General features: G+C 44.7%; 2 protein-coding genes across 2 annotated transcripts in view; both read left to right on the plus strand.

Annotated features, from left to right (window-relative positions):
* The window catches only part of LOC133018172 (tomoregulin-1-like), a 31,064-nt gene extending 29,663 nt beyond the window's left edge, over positions 1 to 1,401 (plus strand). Inside the window, exons 9-10 of the mRNA XM_061084487.1 lie at positions 539 to 700; positions 1,317 to 1,401. Coding sequence (XP_060940470.1) covers positions 539 to 700; positions 1,317 to 1,401 — 247 coding nt within the window. The remainder of the gene's footprint in view (positions 1 to 538; positions 701 to 1,316) is intronic.
* A 5,085-nt stretch (positions 1,402 to 6,486) lies between these two features.
* Positions 6,487 to 12,564, plus strand: cavin4a (caveolae associated protein 4a). Its single transcript, XM_061084940.1, has 2 exons — positions 6,487 to 6,894; positions 11,989 to 12,564. Exons 1-2 carry the CDS (start codon positions 6,487 to 6,489, stop codon positions 12,562 to 12,564), a joined length of 984 nt encoding a protein of 327 aa, XP_060940923.1.
* The last annotated feature ends 2,526 nt before the right edge of the window (positions 12,565 to 15,090 follow it).

Raw genomic sequence — 15,090 nt, forward strand, 5'->3', positions numbered from 1 at the left:
TTCTGGATCTTCTTTCCTCCAGTCACAACTAGATCTGTGTCCAGTGTCCATTACATAGTTTGTCCACCAGGGGGCCCTCACATGTTTATTTAAATTCTGGAAAATGGACCAGTTCATCCCTCAGTCACGGTGTTGGCAGTTCAAGGCTCTGGCTCCTCCCCTCCTCTCCATGTCAATCATCAGGTCTCAGCCTGTTCTTATATCATCAAATAACTTCAAACCAAACTGATCAGAAACACTTGAACATCAGAGAGAGAGAAGAACGACCTAAAACGACAGAAACATCTTTACAAACGTTTACTTTGATTATCTTTGTTGTCTCATCTGCTAACACAGAGGAGGAGATTTTATAACCTATACTGCATCCAGCCTCCAGGGGGCGATTGAGACAGTTTGGGAGCTGTTCATCTTCATTGACACTCTCTGATCTTTACGGACGTTTTAACAGAATAATCTCGATGTTAAAAGACCAAACGTGAGCTCATGTTTTTGTCTCGTTTGTTTGGTTATTTAACGATCGTGGTTTTGCGTGTTCCAGATGTGACTCGGGTTACAAAGGGCCGCAGTGCGACGAGCCTCAGGACTTCAACATCCTGTACGTGGTCCCCAGTGGACAGAAGCTGCACTACGTCCTCATCGCCGCCATCATCGGTGCCGTGCAAATCGCCATCATCGTCGCCGTGGTGATGTGCATCACAAGGTAAATCAGAAACTACACACAAACTGAACTTCTAAAAGGCCGAAACGGACGAATACAGCTGCTGTTGAAGTGTTAAATAAATAAACCCATTGATTTACGGATAAATCTAAAATATTAAACAAATTCAACTGTTGTTAAGGTTTTTTTTTTCATGAATTTGAAGAAATATCTTTATTCAGTATTAAAGGATTCAGGTAAACCAGCAGTCAGTGGTTAATTTAATACTCTTATTGCACTTACTGGTTTCAGAATTCTTTAATATGAGAGGATAAGATGTGTTCCTTCCTTAAATGAACCAAAAGTGTCGAGTTACACCTCCACCAGCAGTCTCCTATGAAAACACATTTAAATTTACTGGATTGAGATTTTGATTTGGATCTGCAGCAAATCACACACACTCATAAATATCAGTCCTTCCTACACATAATTTCATGGAAATCGATTCTCTCGTTTTTTAGCGTAAATCTGTTGAGAAACAAACGTACACGAGTGAAAACATAACCTCTTTTCCATGAATTCTGTGATTTGAGAAGTTGAGAGATTGATATATTTGATTGGTCGAAACGTTAATTGAATTTGATTTGAATAAAACAAACCTCTGTCTCCATCTCTTCAGGAAATGTCCAAAAAACAACCGAGGTCGCCGACAGAAACAGAACCTCGGACACTTTTCCTCGGACACTAACTCCCGGATGGTATAGCCGTGTTTGCCGGTCGTTCTTTTTGATATGTTTTTTCTTACGGCGTGGGAAAGCCATTTTTTTAACGGTAGATGTGTGCTATTGATTTTTTATTTTCTCCTGGGAAACCGTCGAGAAGAAGAATCTGAATATTTATTTCAGGGGCCTTATCGTCTCTCCTTTTGGTTCGGATGGAATTTTGGCACATTCATGAATTTAGATTTAGTTTTTGTTTTTTTTGCTGCAAGACCAAGGATCCGATCGACAGAAACCTGACGTCACTTCCTGTCATCAACCACCACCTGTGACGTCCTATTCACTGTAACTGCTTCATCTGAGGTTGAGTTGAATGCTTTATAAATACGGCACCTTTAGTTAACTGGCTAACAGAGTAATGTCCGCCCCTCTGGAATGTGCTATTTATTGGAAAAATAATTATATTTTAACCCCCCCCCCTCTGTTCCACTTTGGACTAACACCGAGCAGCTGATCACCAAATGCAGTTTGTTTGTAATGTTTTGGTTTTGTCCGTGTGAGTAGGAGGGGCCAGCCAGTGACAGAGAAACGTCTGTTTACACTTACTCTTTGTTTTAAGGTTCTGTGTAAAGATTTCACTGTGTTTAAACGAGCTAATAATTTATTATTGTAACGATTATAGTTTTTAACTTTCTATGTTTTATTTAAAGCATTGCTGTCTAAATTCTAGCTCCTGTATATTCGCATGACTTGTGAAAACTGTGTAGTGTGGTGTAGTTTAAACTTTTTAAAAGAAGAGCCGTTGGCGTGGCGACGCTGTGGGACAGAAGATCAGGAGACGAGCGAGAAGGTTTTATTCGGGGTTGACAAAAGAAACGTGTCATGTTTTAAATCCGTCTTTTTCGGGGCGGAGAACCGAAACTTTGGCTGGAACTTCGCAGCACGTTCTTCTATAATCACCTTAACTTTCACCAGGAACTGAGTCGATCGATTGTAACGCTTCCACGTGACTGGAAGAAGTCTTGGGTGAAATCAAGGAGTTTCTATGAATGTGGTTTTTTGTTTGTTTTAATTTTGCATTTGCTCCTCACGGAGACATTCCAAGCACAGATCTGAAAACCCTCCTCCTCCTCCGGGGGAGTTTGAGTCTGAATGTGACTCTCAGGGTCTTTCCTCTGTGATGTGAACAGGTGTCACCGATTGTCCTAATGTGAAGACGTCTGAGTGTTAAACTGAGGAAACGGACAAATACTGTTTGTAGAAAGTCAAGTGAATGTTGACAGACATACAAATACACCTGTGGCTGATTTGGTTAAAACAGAAATCGTTCCAGGTCTCGACGGGACGTCTTCATCCGCTGAAGGGAAACGCCTCACTTAGCATTGACTGTAAATAAAGATGGACGACACATCTCCACATTCTCCCCTTTAAATAAAGGTCAAATATCCACAGGAAGAAGGTTCCTGGTTCAAATCCCGGGTTTGCTCGTCTCTGAATATCAGCTCTGTGACTCGCTGCCTCTCACGCTAACATCCGGTGCTTCTGATGTTCTGAGTCCGAGTCTGTGCAGCAGTGATCGAGGTCCCGCCCATACAACCTCTCAACCAATCAGGAGTCAGTCTCAGCTGTCGATCATCACGTCTCAGCTTGTTTTTACATCATCAAATAAGTGATTCAAACCAAACTGATCAGAAACATCAGAGAGAGAAAAACGACAGAAACATCTTTACAAACATTTATTTAACGTCTACTTTGAATGTTTAGTTTGGTTCATGTCCCATCTGCTAACATGGAGGAGGATTATGAGCTATACTGCAGCCAGACACCAGGGGGCGATGAAGATGATTGGCTTTACTTTTCGTGTCGTCCATCGTTATTCACGGACACAAACTCAGAGGACAAAGACACAGAGGACAAATGTCCCGTGACATGTGACAGAAAAGTCCAAATCCTCCCTGAAGCTCTGGGGAGGTTTGTCTCGTCTGTGTGTGTTTATAGTTTTTATTATATTTATTTATATTGTCATGTCTACAGGTCGTAGCCCCCCCCCCAGCAGCGTGTTTCTTGTTGTCGACCATCACAGCCGTGACTTCTCTAAATGTGACTAGAATGTGTTTGACATGTTGATATTCATTGCATGTAAACTTTCAGAGGCTGTTTTTTGGTCTCTGCCAAAATAAAAAGAGGAAATGTTTTTTAATGTAAAACCAAACGTCCACATGTGTTGCTTCATTCAAGTGTTTGTTTCCTGCCTGAATCTGCTGATGTTTGTTTATCATTTGTAATCTGGAATCTCCTCGTGTTTCCCAGTGGACGTCTTCGTCTTCTACGTGTCCGGCTCCTCTTCTTCATCCTGAGATCTTTGTGTTCTTCCGGTTTCACGTCACGTGTTAGAAACCTCGTCCACACGTCCACTCGCTCTCTGAGAAGCTTCCACACATCGTCCTGCTGGTTCCTCACATGGACTCTGACACGTTACACACATTTTGACTGAATCAGACATTTGTTCTCACAAAAAGAACCTGCAGAACATGTGAGGAACATGTGAGGAACATGTCAGGAACATGTGAGGAACGTGTGTGGAGATCCCCAGAGTTCTGCTGGTCATTAGAAGCAGAACCGGAGCAGAGGTCGCCGCCTCGTCACATGAAAATAAACTAGCATGAATGCCGTTCAGTTCTGCCAGGGGCGTGGCCTGAGGCACGCTGCCCCGGGTAAATATAGAGTTACTGGTGGGGGGGGGCAGAAGCAGCTGCTGGCTTCAGTCGAACTGGTTCAATAACCTGTCAACTCAAACTATCGCACTGTAAAAAACAATCTAATGTTCATTCATTGAAAGTCTCAGGTGTTGCCTTCCTGAAAAACTCAGGAAGTACCAGTGTGTGTGGGTTCATGGAGACGTGTCAGTAAACACACGAGAACTTCTGACTTCACACATGAGCAAGGCAGCAGCTGATCCTCGGCTCAGACTCGTTCACAGCAACAGGAACCTGAGCGTTCAGGTGAGGGCGGAGCAGCAGCAGGACGTGTGACTGCAGAGATCAAGTGTTTGTTCACAGGCGTCAGATCTCATCACCACGAACTCCTGACGTCTTCATTCTGAGGTGGATCTGTGATTCTCCTGTGGAATGAGTTGACAGACAAGCTGCTCTCAGACCTGGACTGAACTCCAGATAGTCTGCAGACAATCTCCGGAGGGGCTGAATGTGAGAATGCAAATTTGACATTACATTACATTTAGCTGACGCTTTTATCCAAGGAGACTTACAATAAGTGCATCAACCCCCGAGGGAACAAACCAAGAACAGCAAGGAACAAGAAAGTACAATTTCTTCAAAAATAAAGCAAAACTACAAAATGCTATAAGTAAGTGACATTTAAGTGCTACTAAATTGTTAGTTTCAAAAATTGTTAGTAATTTTTTGTCGGAAGAGGTATGTTTTTAGTTTTCGGCGGAAGATGTGTTCGGTGAGAGGCTCTGGACGTTATCTGAGTTTTGACTCGGGAGCAGTTCATCCTGAGTCCGGGTCGGGAAGCAGCTCAACTCAATTTTGTAGAAAAGTCTTCACGATAAGAGTGTCTCTGCCAGTGTACGTCAATCGTTATCTGAGTTTTGACTCGGAAGCAGTTCATCCTGAGTCCTGGTTCAGTTCTTTAGTCTGTTAGTTGGTGATGATGTCACAGGAGGCGTGTGGACGTAGCTACAAACAGCAGGAGGACGGTGACGCCATGAAGAAGAACATGATCCGTAAATAAATCCAAACAGCTGTCTATGCTAACTGTGGCTATGTAGCATAATCAGGAAATCACCTCTCGACCTGTTAAAGGTTTTTACAGCAAGATTAAAGAACATTTGTCACAATTTGTCATTTGAATGATTCATGTTCAAAACAAATTCTTGTTTCGCAACTGGAGCATAAGTAAGTTAACTATGAGAGTTAAAGTAGATTCATTCCCTCAGGAGGAACAAACTCTGAGATCTTAGCTCCAATGAACTGGGACTCGATTCATTCTGAGCTGGAACCAGTGAGAGCGTGAGCGGGAAGGTTTCAGTTCCTTCGACTCTATGAAGCTGACATTTTGTAGAAAAGTCTTCACGATAAGAGGGCGTGTCTCTGTCCAGTGTACGTCAATCGTTATCTGAGTTTTGACTCGGGAGCAGTTCATCCTGAGTCCGGGTCGGGAAGCAGCTCAACTCAATGTGTTCACAGGAGAATCTGAAATACACTTTCCTCCTCGGAGAAGAAGCCTCAGTGCTGCTCTTTGCTGCTTCCACCCTGTCACCTCCTTATCGTCATTGACAACCACCGAAGACACACCCACAGCTGCCTGTAGACCCTCCCTCACTGGACGCTGATTGGTCCGAACCGATAGTGGAGAAAATCCAGCTTCTTCACCGAGTTAATGACTTTGGTCTCGTGCAGTTAAAGCATCGATGAATCAGCTGAGATTCAGAACTGTACTTCACATGAATAATGGTGAGGATGAATGAATCCTCCCGAGTCACTGGGACACTCGTCTCTATAACGAGCTTCAGATCTCTCTGCGACTCGGGGGGGAAAGTGTAAAGGTCAGAGCTGCAGCGTTTAATCCCCCGAACACATTCCAGCCCTGTGTGATCCAACCAGACCACTGTGGCCTCTCTGCATCTGTCACTGCCGAGCTGCTGCTGATGTACAGGATTCACAGCTGCTGGCATTTCAGCAAATAATGGAAAATTATGAATTGGTCTGCATGGGTCTGACATGGTGGAGCAGGACGTGGGGGGGGGGGCGGGGGGGGGGATTTCCAGCCTCCTGCTTCGCGTCTTCCCAAAATGTCCCAGTGTCGCCTTACAAAGAGTTCTTATTTTTAGCCGGGGGGGGTTCGTGAGAGCTCTGCTGCTCCCCACTCGCTGGCTGAATTCAGGTTCCCTCTGGTTCGGAAGACTTTTTAAAAAGGGAAGGTGGAGTTTCCCCTCTCCCCCCCTCTCCCCCCCAGACCTCAGTTTGGTCACAGCAGTCGGGTGTAGCCTCTCTCCGGTCTCTCTGCTGGTAACCCCACCGCTCCTGCTCCTGCTCCTGCTCCCCCGACTACACCACACATCAAGAGATTGAAGCTTTTAGGCACAAACCATCAGAACCCTCGGCAATGGATCAGCACAAGTATCGCACGGCGGGCGTCCAGGAGAAGCTGGAGATCATCGGGGTGGAGGACGAGGCCGGGAACCCCATCAGCGCCCTCACCATCCTGTCGCTGCTGGAGCGCGTGGCCGGCATCATCGACAGCGTGCAGTCCTGCCAGCAGCGCATGGAGGAGCGTCAGCTGGACCTGGAGAGCAACATCAAGAGCATCCAGGGCGACGTGCTGAAGCTGGCCAAGGACCACACCGACACCAGCAGCACGGTGGAGAAGCTCCTGCAGAAGACCCGCAAAGTCAGCGCCAACGTCAAGGAGGTGCGGGCGCGCGTGGAGAAGCAGAACGTGCGAGTCAAGAAGGTCGAGACTTCGCAGGACGAGCTGCTGACACGCAACAAGTTCCGGGTCGTCATCTATCAGGTGAGCTGATCTGGGTCTGTGAGGACTTTGAGTTTAAGTAGGTTCCGAGTTCACAGGAAGAACGACGCTGGCTCTTTTCAGGGATTCATGAAGCAGACGTCTATCTGTAGGTTTTGAGTCTGAACTGTTTGGATTCGCTGCTGTAGACAGAACCTTCCTGGTTCAGTTCTTTAGTCTGTTAGTTGGTGATGAGGTCACAGGAGGCGTGTGGACGTAGCTACAAACAGCAGGAGGACGGTGACGCCATGAAGAAGAACATGATCCGTAAATAAATCCAAACAGCTGTCTATGCTAGCTGTGGCTATGTAGCATAATCAGGAAATCACCTCTCGACCTGTTAAATGTTTTAACAGCAAGATTAAAGATTTGTCCCAAATTGTCATTTGAATGATTCATGTTCAAAAGAAATTCTTAAAAAATGTTCTTTATCGCAACTGGAGCAGAATTAAGTTAAGTATGAGAATTAAAGTAGATTCATTCACTCAGACGGAAAATCTCCAGATCTTAACTCCAATGAACTGGGAGTCGATTCATTCTGAGCTGGAACCAGTGAGAGCGGGAATGTGAGGAGAGGAGAGGGTTCAGTTCGTTCGACTCTATGATGCTAACATTTTGTAGAAAAGTCTTCACGATAAGGGGGCGTGTCTCCGTCCAGTCTGCGTCAATCAGGTGAAGTCATGAAAACAAGGCGACTTCAGAGTGTCGTTGACAATGTGTTACTGTTCGAGAGCCGGTAGAAACCCAATGTTCACGTGAACATGTCCTGCTGCTGATGGTCTGATGTCCTCACACGTCCAGTAGACAAATAAAGACACGTAATCCGTCCTTTAAGCGAGCAGAGAGGCTGCTTGAGGAGACACTTGTAATTAAAGTGATGGACAGACTTTTTAATGCCATTAAATCTGAGTTCTGTGGGATGTTTGTCTGGAGGCAGCGAGTCAGTGACGGGTTCTGTGTGAACTTCTCATGGTGACACATGGCTGCAGCTTCAGTCAGAGACACGCAGATTCATTCAGTGATTTTCTACCCTGGTTGGGCGTTAACCTGCGACGGAAGTCGCCCGGCAGGCGTCTAGATGCTCAAACCACCTGACCTCTGTCCACGTGAAGGAGCAGCGGCTCCACTCTTCTCGTCCTTTCAGTCACTACTCATCTGGATCTAGTGAGGAAATGGTTTGTTCATTTATTAAAGGGAACAGATGACAGTTCAGGAATATGATTTTTTGACTCTGCAATAAGTAATTTAATTGAACACATTCTAGTATTCATGATTCTCACAATAAAAGGAAAACATTTTTATTTGTACCTTAAAAACACACCGAACATGTAATGACTTGATTAATGGATTTCTGCGTCAATTATAGTTTTCAGGGATTTAAACCAATTACATTTTACAAACTATAGTTAGTTTCCTGAATTTGTCAAAAATGATTCATGGTTAAAATTGTAGATTGATTAATTGATACATTAATAGGCTGTGCTCATATTAATAAAACACTCCCAGATTTAATGGATTTTAAGGGGATAAATCTCGTTGAAGTTTCCTCTTGTCTTTAAACGCTCAGCCGCTCGACTGGTTAACGTTCGGCCTTCAGAAGAGTCACCGGAGCTCGATGTGCTGCCAGCAGCTGCTGTGGCTCTGGGACCTATTCTGGGATCTTACACACTGCAAGCTCCGCCCCCTCACACGCCTGCAGCTAAACATACATGAAGTGAAATAAGTGAAATAAATTAGTGTAATAAGAAACTTTTGAATTAATAATGTCATAAAAGTGACTCTGTGATTTCTAAGCAGTTTTATTTACATTTAAACGACATGGAGGCTCCCAAAGGTGAAGTCAAATCATCTTGGTCGCCCCCTGGTGTCTGGCTGAAGTATAGGTCATAAACTCTTTCGACGTTAAATAGTAGACGTTAAATAGGTAGACGTTAAATAGGTAGACGTTAAATAAAGCCCAACAGAGCAGTGACCTCTGACCCTTAACTGAAAGTAAATCAGACAGAGATGTAGGAAGGTGTCTTTATCTGGTTTTGGTGGAGGCTAGCAGTTTCCCCCTGCTTCCAGTCATTGTGCTAAGCTAAGCTAACACCATCCAGGACACACAGAGGTACTATGGAGCCTGAAATTGATCTTCAGTGCACAAGATATTAAATTGCTCACACACAATCTTTTCCTTGTGGGAACATGTTAATGATTCTGCTGATGACAATCGATCCGTACAAGAGCAGAAAAGACAAGTTCTGTCCAATCCCAGTGTCTGTGTGAATCTGAAGTCATTAGGGACATGTGTGATTTTTAGTAAATTATCTGAAACATCTCCTGCTGGGACCTCAGGGGCTCCATGGAGGTGCCGGTTGACGATGATGTTAATTGATTAACGACATTCATCTCTCAAAATGTTCCTGTGAGACATCATCAGATCGTGTCCCCAGCTGCAGTCTGTCCTCCGTCCGTCTGCTGGTCCACACGCTCTGTATTTCTGTGGTTTATCTGAGTCCGGTTCCGGGCTCTGCTGCTCTGGATTTCTCTTCCTGCCGAGGAGACAGTGGCCGTGTTGAGTTTCCTCATGAATAATGTGCTGTCGGTTATTCTGAGGCCTGTGTTCATCTCCTAATATAGAGCTTCAGCTGCGGTCATTTAACAGGAAGCAACAAGCGGTTTGTTGGAGACATTTGCCGCCAGTGGCTGAATAATGAGCGTCCGGGACAGTTGGCAGTAATAAGAAAAAGATGAATGGCTGCTGGTTTACACCCGGAGCTCGATGCCTCCTCTGTTGTTCACAGATCTGGACGTTAGAGGACAATGTGTCGTCTCAGAGGAGTTAATGGATTTTGGTTTGTGATGACGGAAGCTGAACAATGAGTTCAACTGTCTGCAGGAAAACACACAATCACAGGACTTCATGAGATCAGGCTGCAGAGCGGGACTGGCTGCTGTCGACGTTTGGTTCAGTTTACTTTACAAGTTCTATATTTCTCTCCTGATTAACCGGAAATGTCCTCATAATGTCCTTAAAATTTGTCATATGCAATTCCTACAAAGGCTTAAGTAGCTTGATGCTAATTATCACATAATGTTTCTGATGATTAGAAAATGATCAGTCGAAGCTAAGTGACAAACCTGGATACACACCTGGAAACACACACCTGGACACACACACACCTGGACACACACACCTGAGAATGAGCAAAGTTTTACAGATTCACACCGACGACGCGCCCACCTTCGATTAGAGGGTGTAAAATTGTTCATATATATATATATAAATATCATGATGTAACAAGATGTTAACTCTACGTAAACATGGGTCCTGCAAAGACGGTCTGAAACACTAGGGGGCAGTTTGAGCCAAGTTCAGCCCATGAATGTAGATTTTTGAGTTTTATCCGGTTCTTTTAAAATTCATCAGAGGACCAACATTTAACGCTTCATATTAATATTTACATTGAATATACTACTATAATACCCGTCATATCCGTCGCTTTACACAAACCTGTGAAGGCTCCAGATTCTCAGGTCGGACTTTGCTGCAGAGACGTTGATCTTTTGTGTGTTAGATTGTGATGTTTGTGTTGTTCTACGCATCCTGCTCATCCCTCTCTCTCCAGCTGCTGCAGCGCCACGCGAGGTTGTTAACACATGCACTGACCCACATTCCCCGCCGGTGTGATCACTGTGTCAGTCCCGGTCTCCGGACGCACTCTGATGACTGCTCCTGATTAATGAGTGTGATTGCTGCCGGTGGCCGCAGCTTAATTAGGATTAATTAGCTTTCACATCCAAAGTCACCTGTAGGGCGCAGCAGGTGGAGCATGATGGGAGGAGGGGGGGGCGGTTCATAAAGGAGCTGCTTTCTCTCTGTTGACCGTCGGAGAGAACGGGACAATCCTGCTTTAAAAAAATGATAAAATAATAATTTTAATTTGTTTTTAAAAACACGAAAGAGGAGAAATTAACAGCAAAATTCAAACCACAATGATTATCTCAATGTTAACGTGCTCATGACATTTATTCAACAATTCAACAATTCAAGGTCACATGAAATTGTGTTTCAATTTAAATTTTAAGAACTGACCAAAAGGTTTATCAATCTGCAACATGTCTCATTTCTGTGGAAGTTGATTTAAACAAAAAGCATCGTCTGTCTGGAAGGAAATGGAAATAAACTACAATGCAACATCGTCGAAGGTTAAATCAAGTCAATTATTATATAGAAAGAAAAGATTGTATCTCACACTAAATGTCTAAAACAAGACTGGGACTCATACAGATCGATGAACTTCACAATCCGTCCGGTGCATGTCCAGTTATTTCCACCGAGACAAAGCAGAGGCTCTCAACAAGTCTCAGTTACTTCTCGTCTGTAAAAATAGAAAAACCTGATCTCATGAAGTGTGTTTGAGCCAAGAGGCCTCAGGTCAGCTCCCACTGAGCATCTCTGAGGAATATCATGTTTGTATCTGAGCGTCCATCATCTGAAGGAGCAGCACAGTCCTTTATTACTAATGCACAGAAGAGACAGATGAGAGGTATCACTGTCTCCTCTGTGTGTCGAGTACAGATTAAAGATCCAGGGGGATTTTAAACACGGTCAGATTTCATTAACTGATCAACGGCTGCAAAGAGAAACTTTAAAGAGCAATCAGATGCAAAATAAGCAACACGACACGGGACGATAACTCAGCTTGAACGGGTTTTATCATTCTGTTCTGTTGATGAAATCTGTTTCATCTCTGTGTGTCGAGCAAAGACAAAGGTCCAGAACGTGTTGAGCCGAGCTTAGCACGAAGCAGGAGTGTGTTAGAGATCGTACGATGTGCTAACATCAAATCCACAAACCTTTTATGAAGTTGAAATGCTGAAAACACACTGGAAAAAAAAAGCGATGCAAAGTCCAGTACGAGCGTGAAGCAGCCGTGAGCATCGGGCCGCTGTCCCTCCCGGTGACGTGCACCTCAACAGGAAGTGTCTCATTACTGCCGCTCTTGTTTGATTCTGAGGTCATGATTTCTCAGGATTGATGATGGTTCGAATCAGATTTTCCACCTGGGGACAAGAGATACTAAAACTGTCCTTTCTCTTTCCTGTCTGTAGGGGGAGACAGAGATCCCATCAGTGGCCGTCACTAAGTCTCCTAAGGGAGTCGGCCTGGACGGGCTGGAGATCGAGCCGGACCTCTACGACGTCCCGGCTGACCTGTCCTCTGATGAAGAGTACCTGAGCGTGGAGGAGACGGACTCCTCACGAGGCGCTCGCCTCAAGAAGTCCATGGTGAAGAGCACCGAGTCCCTGAAGGCCGCCTTCTCCAAGGAGAAGATGAACAAAACTAAAGACAACCTGGGCACCAAGTTCCACAACCTGGGCGAGAAGGTCATGCCGCCCGAGCGCCGGGAGAAGATGCACCAGGCCGGCGAGCGGCTGAAGCAGTCTGGCGAGCGGCTGAAGGAGAACATCGCCAAGAAGGCTCCGAACAAAGAGACCTTCCGCATCAAGCTGAAGAAGGAGAGGGCCGTCGCTGAGGGGCAGGAGGGCGCAGAGGCCGACCCCGAGGCCACGCCCCCGGTGGAGGATCCACAGGAGGCTTCCCCCGAGGTCGTCTACACGGAGGTGGGCCTGGAAACCAAGAGGGAGGGGCCAGTGGAGGAGGCCGGCGCCACCCGGATAGAATAGAGAGACAACATGAAGAAGATTGCACGTGACTGGACAGAGCGAGGGGAGGGGAGTCGGGAAACTCGTCTGTGATTGGTCGACAACAAGGATGGACATTTTCATTAGACTTGGGATGAAAACTAAATATCAATATAGGTTATTTATTAAATGTGGAAATTAACGTCACGTGACTGTTAAAGGTTTTCACAGGTTTTAACAAACACATCAACTAAACCACTTGATCTGATACAAACTGGGACGTGAATGTGAGAATCGTTCTTTGTGATTTCGGTTTAAGGTTTTCGATTTCAATAAAATGTAAAATTGTGTTGATAAAATTATGAATCCAGAAGAGAGATTGTTATGATGTAACTGGGGTCAAAGTGCAGATATATGTTTGAAGACTGATCTTTGATCTGGATCTTCAAGCCGTGTGCGTCCTCAGCTGGTCTCTGAGAAGCCGGGGGGACAGAACGTGGACTCTGAGTTTCTGTGAGGTCTCAAGTGGAGTTCGTGTTCCTGCGTCTCGACTGGATCCTCTGGGGTTGGTCTCATATTCAATCGAATAAAAATCGGTTCCCTCTGCTGTTCTGTCTCTGGTTTTTAAAATCAGTTAAGTTTTAAGGCTCCACCCACACGACTACGATCTCAGATCAGTTTAAATCCTCGTTCCCACTGAAGCACCTGAAGACAGAGATCACATGACCACTCATGTCCACTGAGTGTGTGTGTGTGTGTGTGTGTGCCGGTGTGAACAGACTGTTTGAATCACATCTGGTCTCCTCATGTAAGTTAGCAAGTAACACTTTGATTCTCCATGTTGTTTCTACTCTGGTATCTGAGGCTGGAGGTCACATGACAGGAACCTGACGAATCACAGGAGGCTACGTCGTGACCGAAAAGAACCAATCAGCAAGAGGTTGAGAGCGTCCACGCCATTGTTTCCAATATACATGTTGTTAGTGGCTTTAAGGTGGACTGAGCTCTGGTGTTAATGGATTTAAGGTGGACTGAGCTCCGGGGTTAATGGATTTAAGGTGGACTGAGCTCTGTTGTTAATGGATTAAAGGTGGACTGAGCTCTGGTGTTAATGGATTTAAGGTGGACTGAGCACTGGTGAAAGTGTGTTTAAGGTGGACTGAGCACTGGTGAAAGTGTGTTTAAGGTGGACTGAGCACTGGTGAAAGTATGTTTAAGGTGGACTGAGCTCCGTGTTAGTGAATTTAAAGCTGTTTTTGCACTGCTGCATTTTAGCGTATGATTGTTTTACTTTAGTTTCCAATTTTGCTGCTTGATATTTTTATTTTGAATTTGACTGAACGTTTATTTTCCTGGAGCGATGAATGACATCAGTTTTTACAGTCAGAAAGTACTGTTAGCTTTTATTGCGCTGCCATTTTACATTAGTTTGGTGTCTTGTTCTGAAAAGTATACTTCCTGTATGATAATATCCAGCTTTGGGAACTCACAGTCTTTATGTCCCTGTGCTGCTGCTGCTGCTGCTGCTGAGTGGATTTACTGCAGTAGATTAATAGAATTTGGTTTGAACGTTTTGAAGGTTTCATTTCTAACTTATGTCAGATTTTTTTCATTTTTGACACAGTTCAGTTTCCATTTTGTGTTTATTTTTGCAAACTCAAGAGCTGGTGTTTGGGTCGAGGCCAACACGCAGCACCACAATCGTTTTGTTCTGTTTTTTGTATAAATAAAGTTCTCATGAAACCTCCATGAGCCACCTCACTGTATTTTTATTTAAAGTACTGACGACAATACAGAAACCTGCTTTATTGTCCAATTACTGTAAATAAAGATGGACGACATTAAAGTTTGCAAAAAATGAAGCCCCCTGGTGGCTGGCTGCAGTATGCACCCTGCCTCCTCTATGTTAGTAGGGGACATAGACCGGTCCTAACATAGATATCCCATCTGCTAACATTAAATATCTAGGACTTATGACTTATCCTGCCACAAGGGGGCAGTCCAGATGTTTTTGCTTCTCTTTTGGGAGCAGTCCTGTCGTCCATCTTGATTTGCAGTCATTGAACTGCTGATTAAAACGACCCAACCACTTCATTAAAGTCAACACTGAATATGATATTTGATATAAGTGTAATGTTACTGATCAGGTCGGACTCTTCTATCACAGACGTGCGGTTTTATTTTGTGTAACATTTGAAACTTGTGTCTAACAGCAGAGGCTCAGATCATCTCAGCCTCCATCTTCCACTGATCTCATCACTCAGTCAGCAGCGTGTTGCTGAGTCATCACTCCGCTGCCGCCGCCGGCCTCTAAATGAAATGCCAATCGCTCTGCTTGGCTCTGGGGGGGGGGGGGGGGGGGGTCAGAGTGCGGCTCGTCTCCGGGTGAATGGAGGTTTGTCATGTGTGAATTTATTGGCCCTAAAACAAACACTGTGGGCCCCTCATTTCCTCAGAGGCTCCAATCGAACCAGCCGGAAGCTTCATAACAAGATGGAGGATGACGAAGAAGCTCCGATACTAAAAAACTCAAAAATACAAACGAACTACAAACCTGTACTTATTACT

This window comes from Limanda limanda, chromosome 13 (genome assembly GCF_963576545.1).
Source record: "Limanda limanda chromosome 13, fLimLim1.1, whole genome shotgun sequence".
NCBI lineage: Eukaryota > Metazoa > Chordata > Actinopteri > Pleuronectiformes > Pleuronectidae > Limanda > Limanda limanda.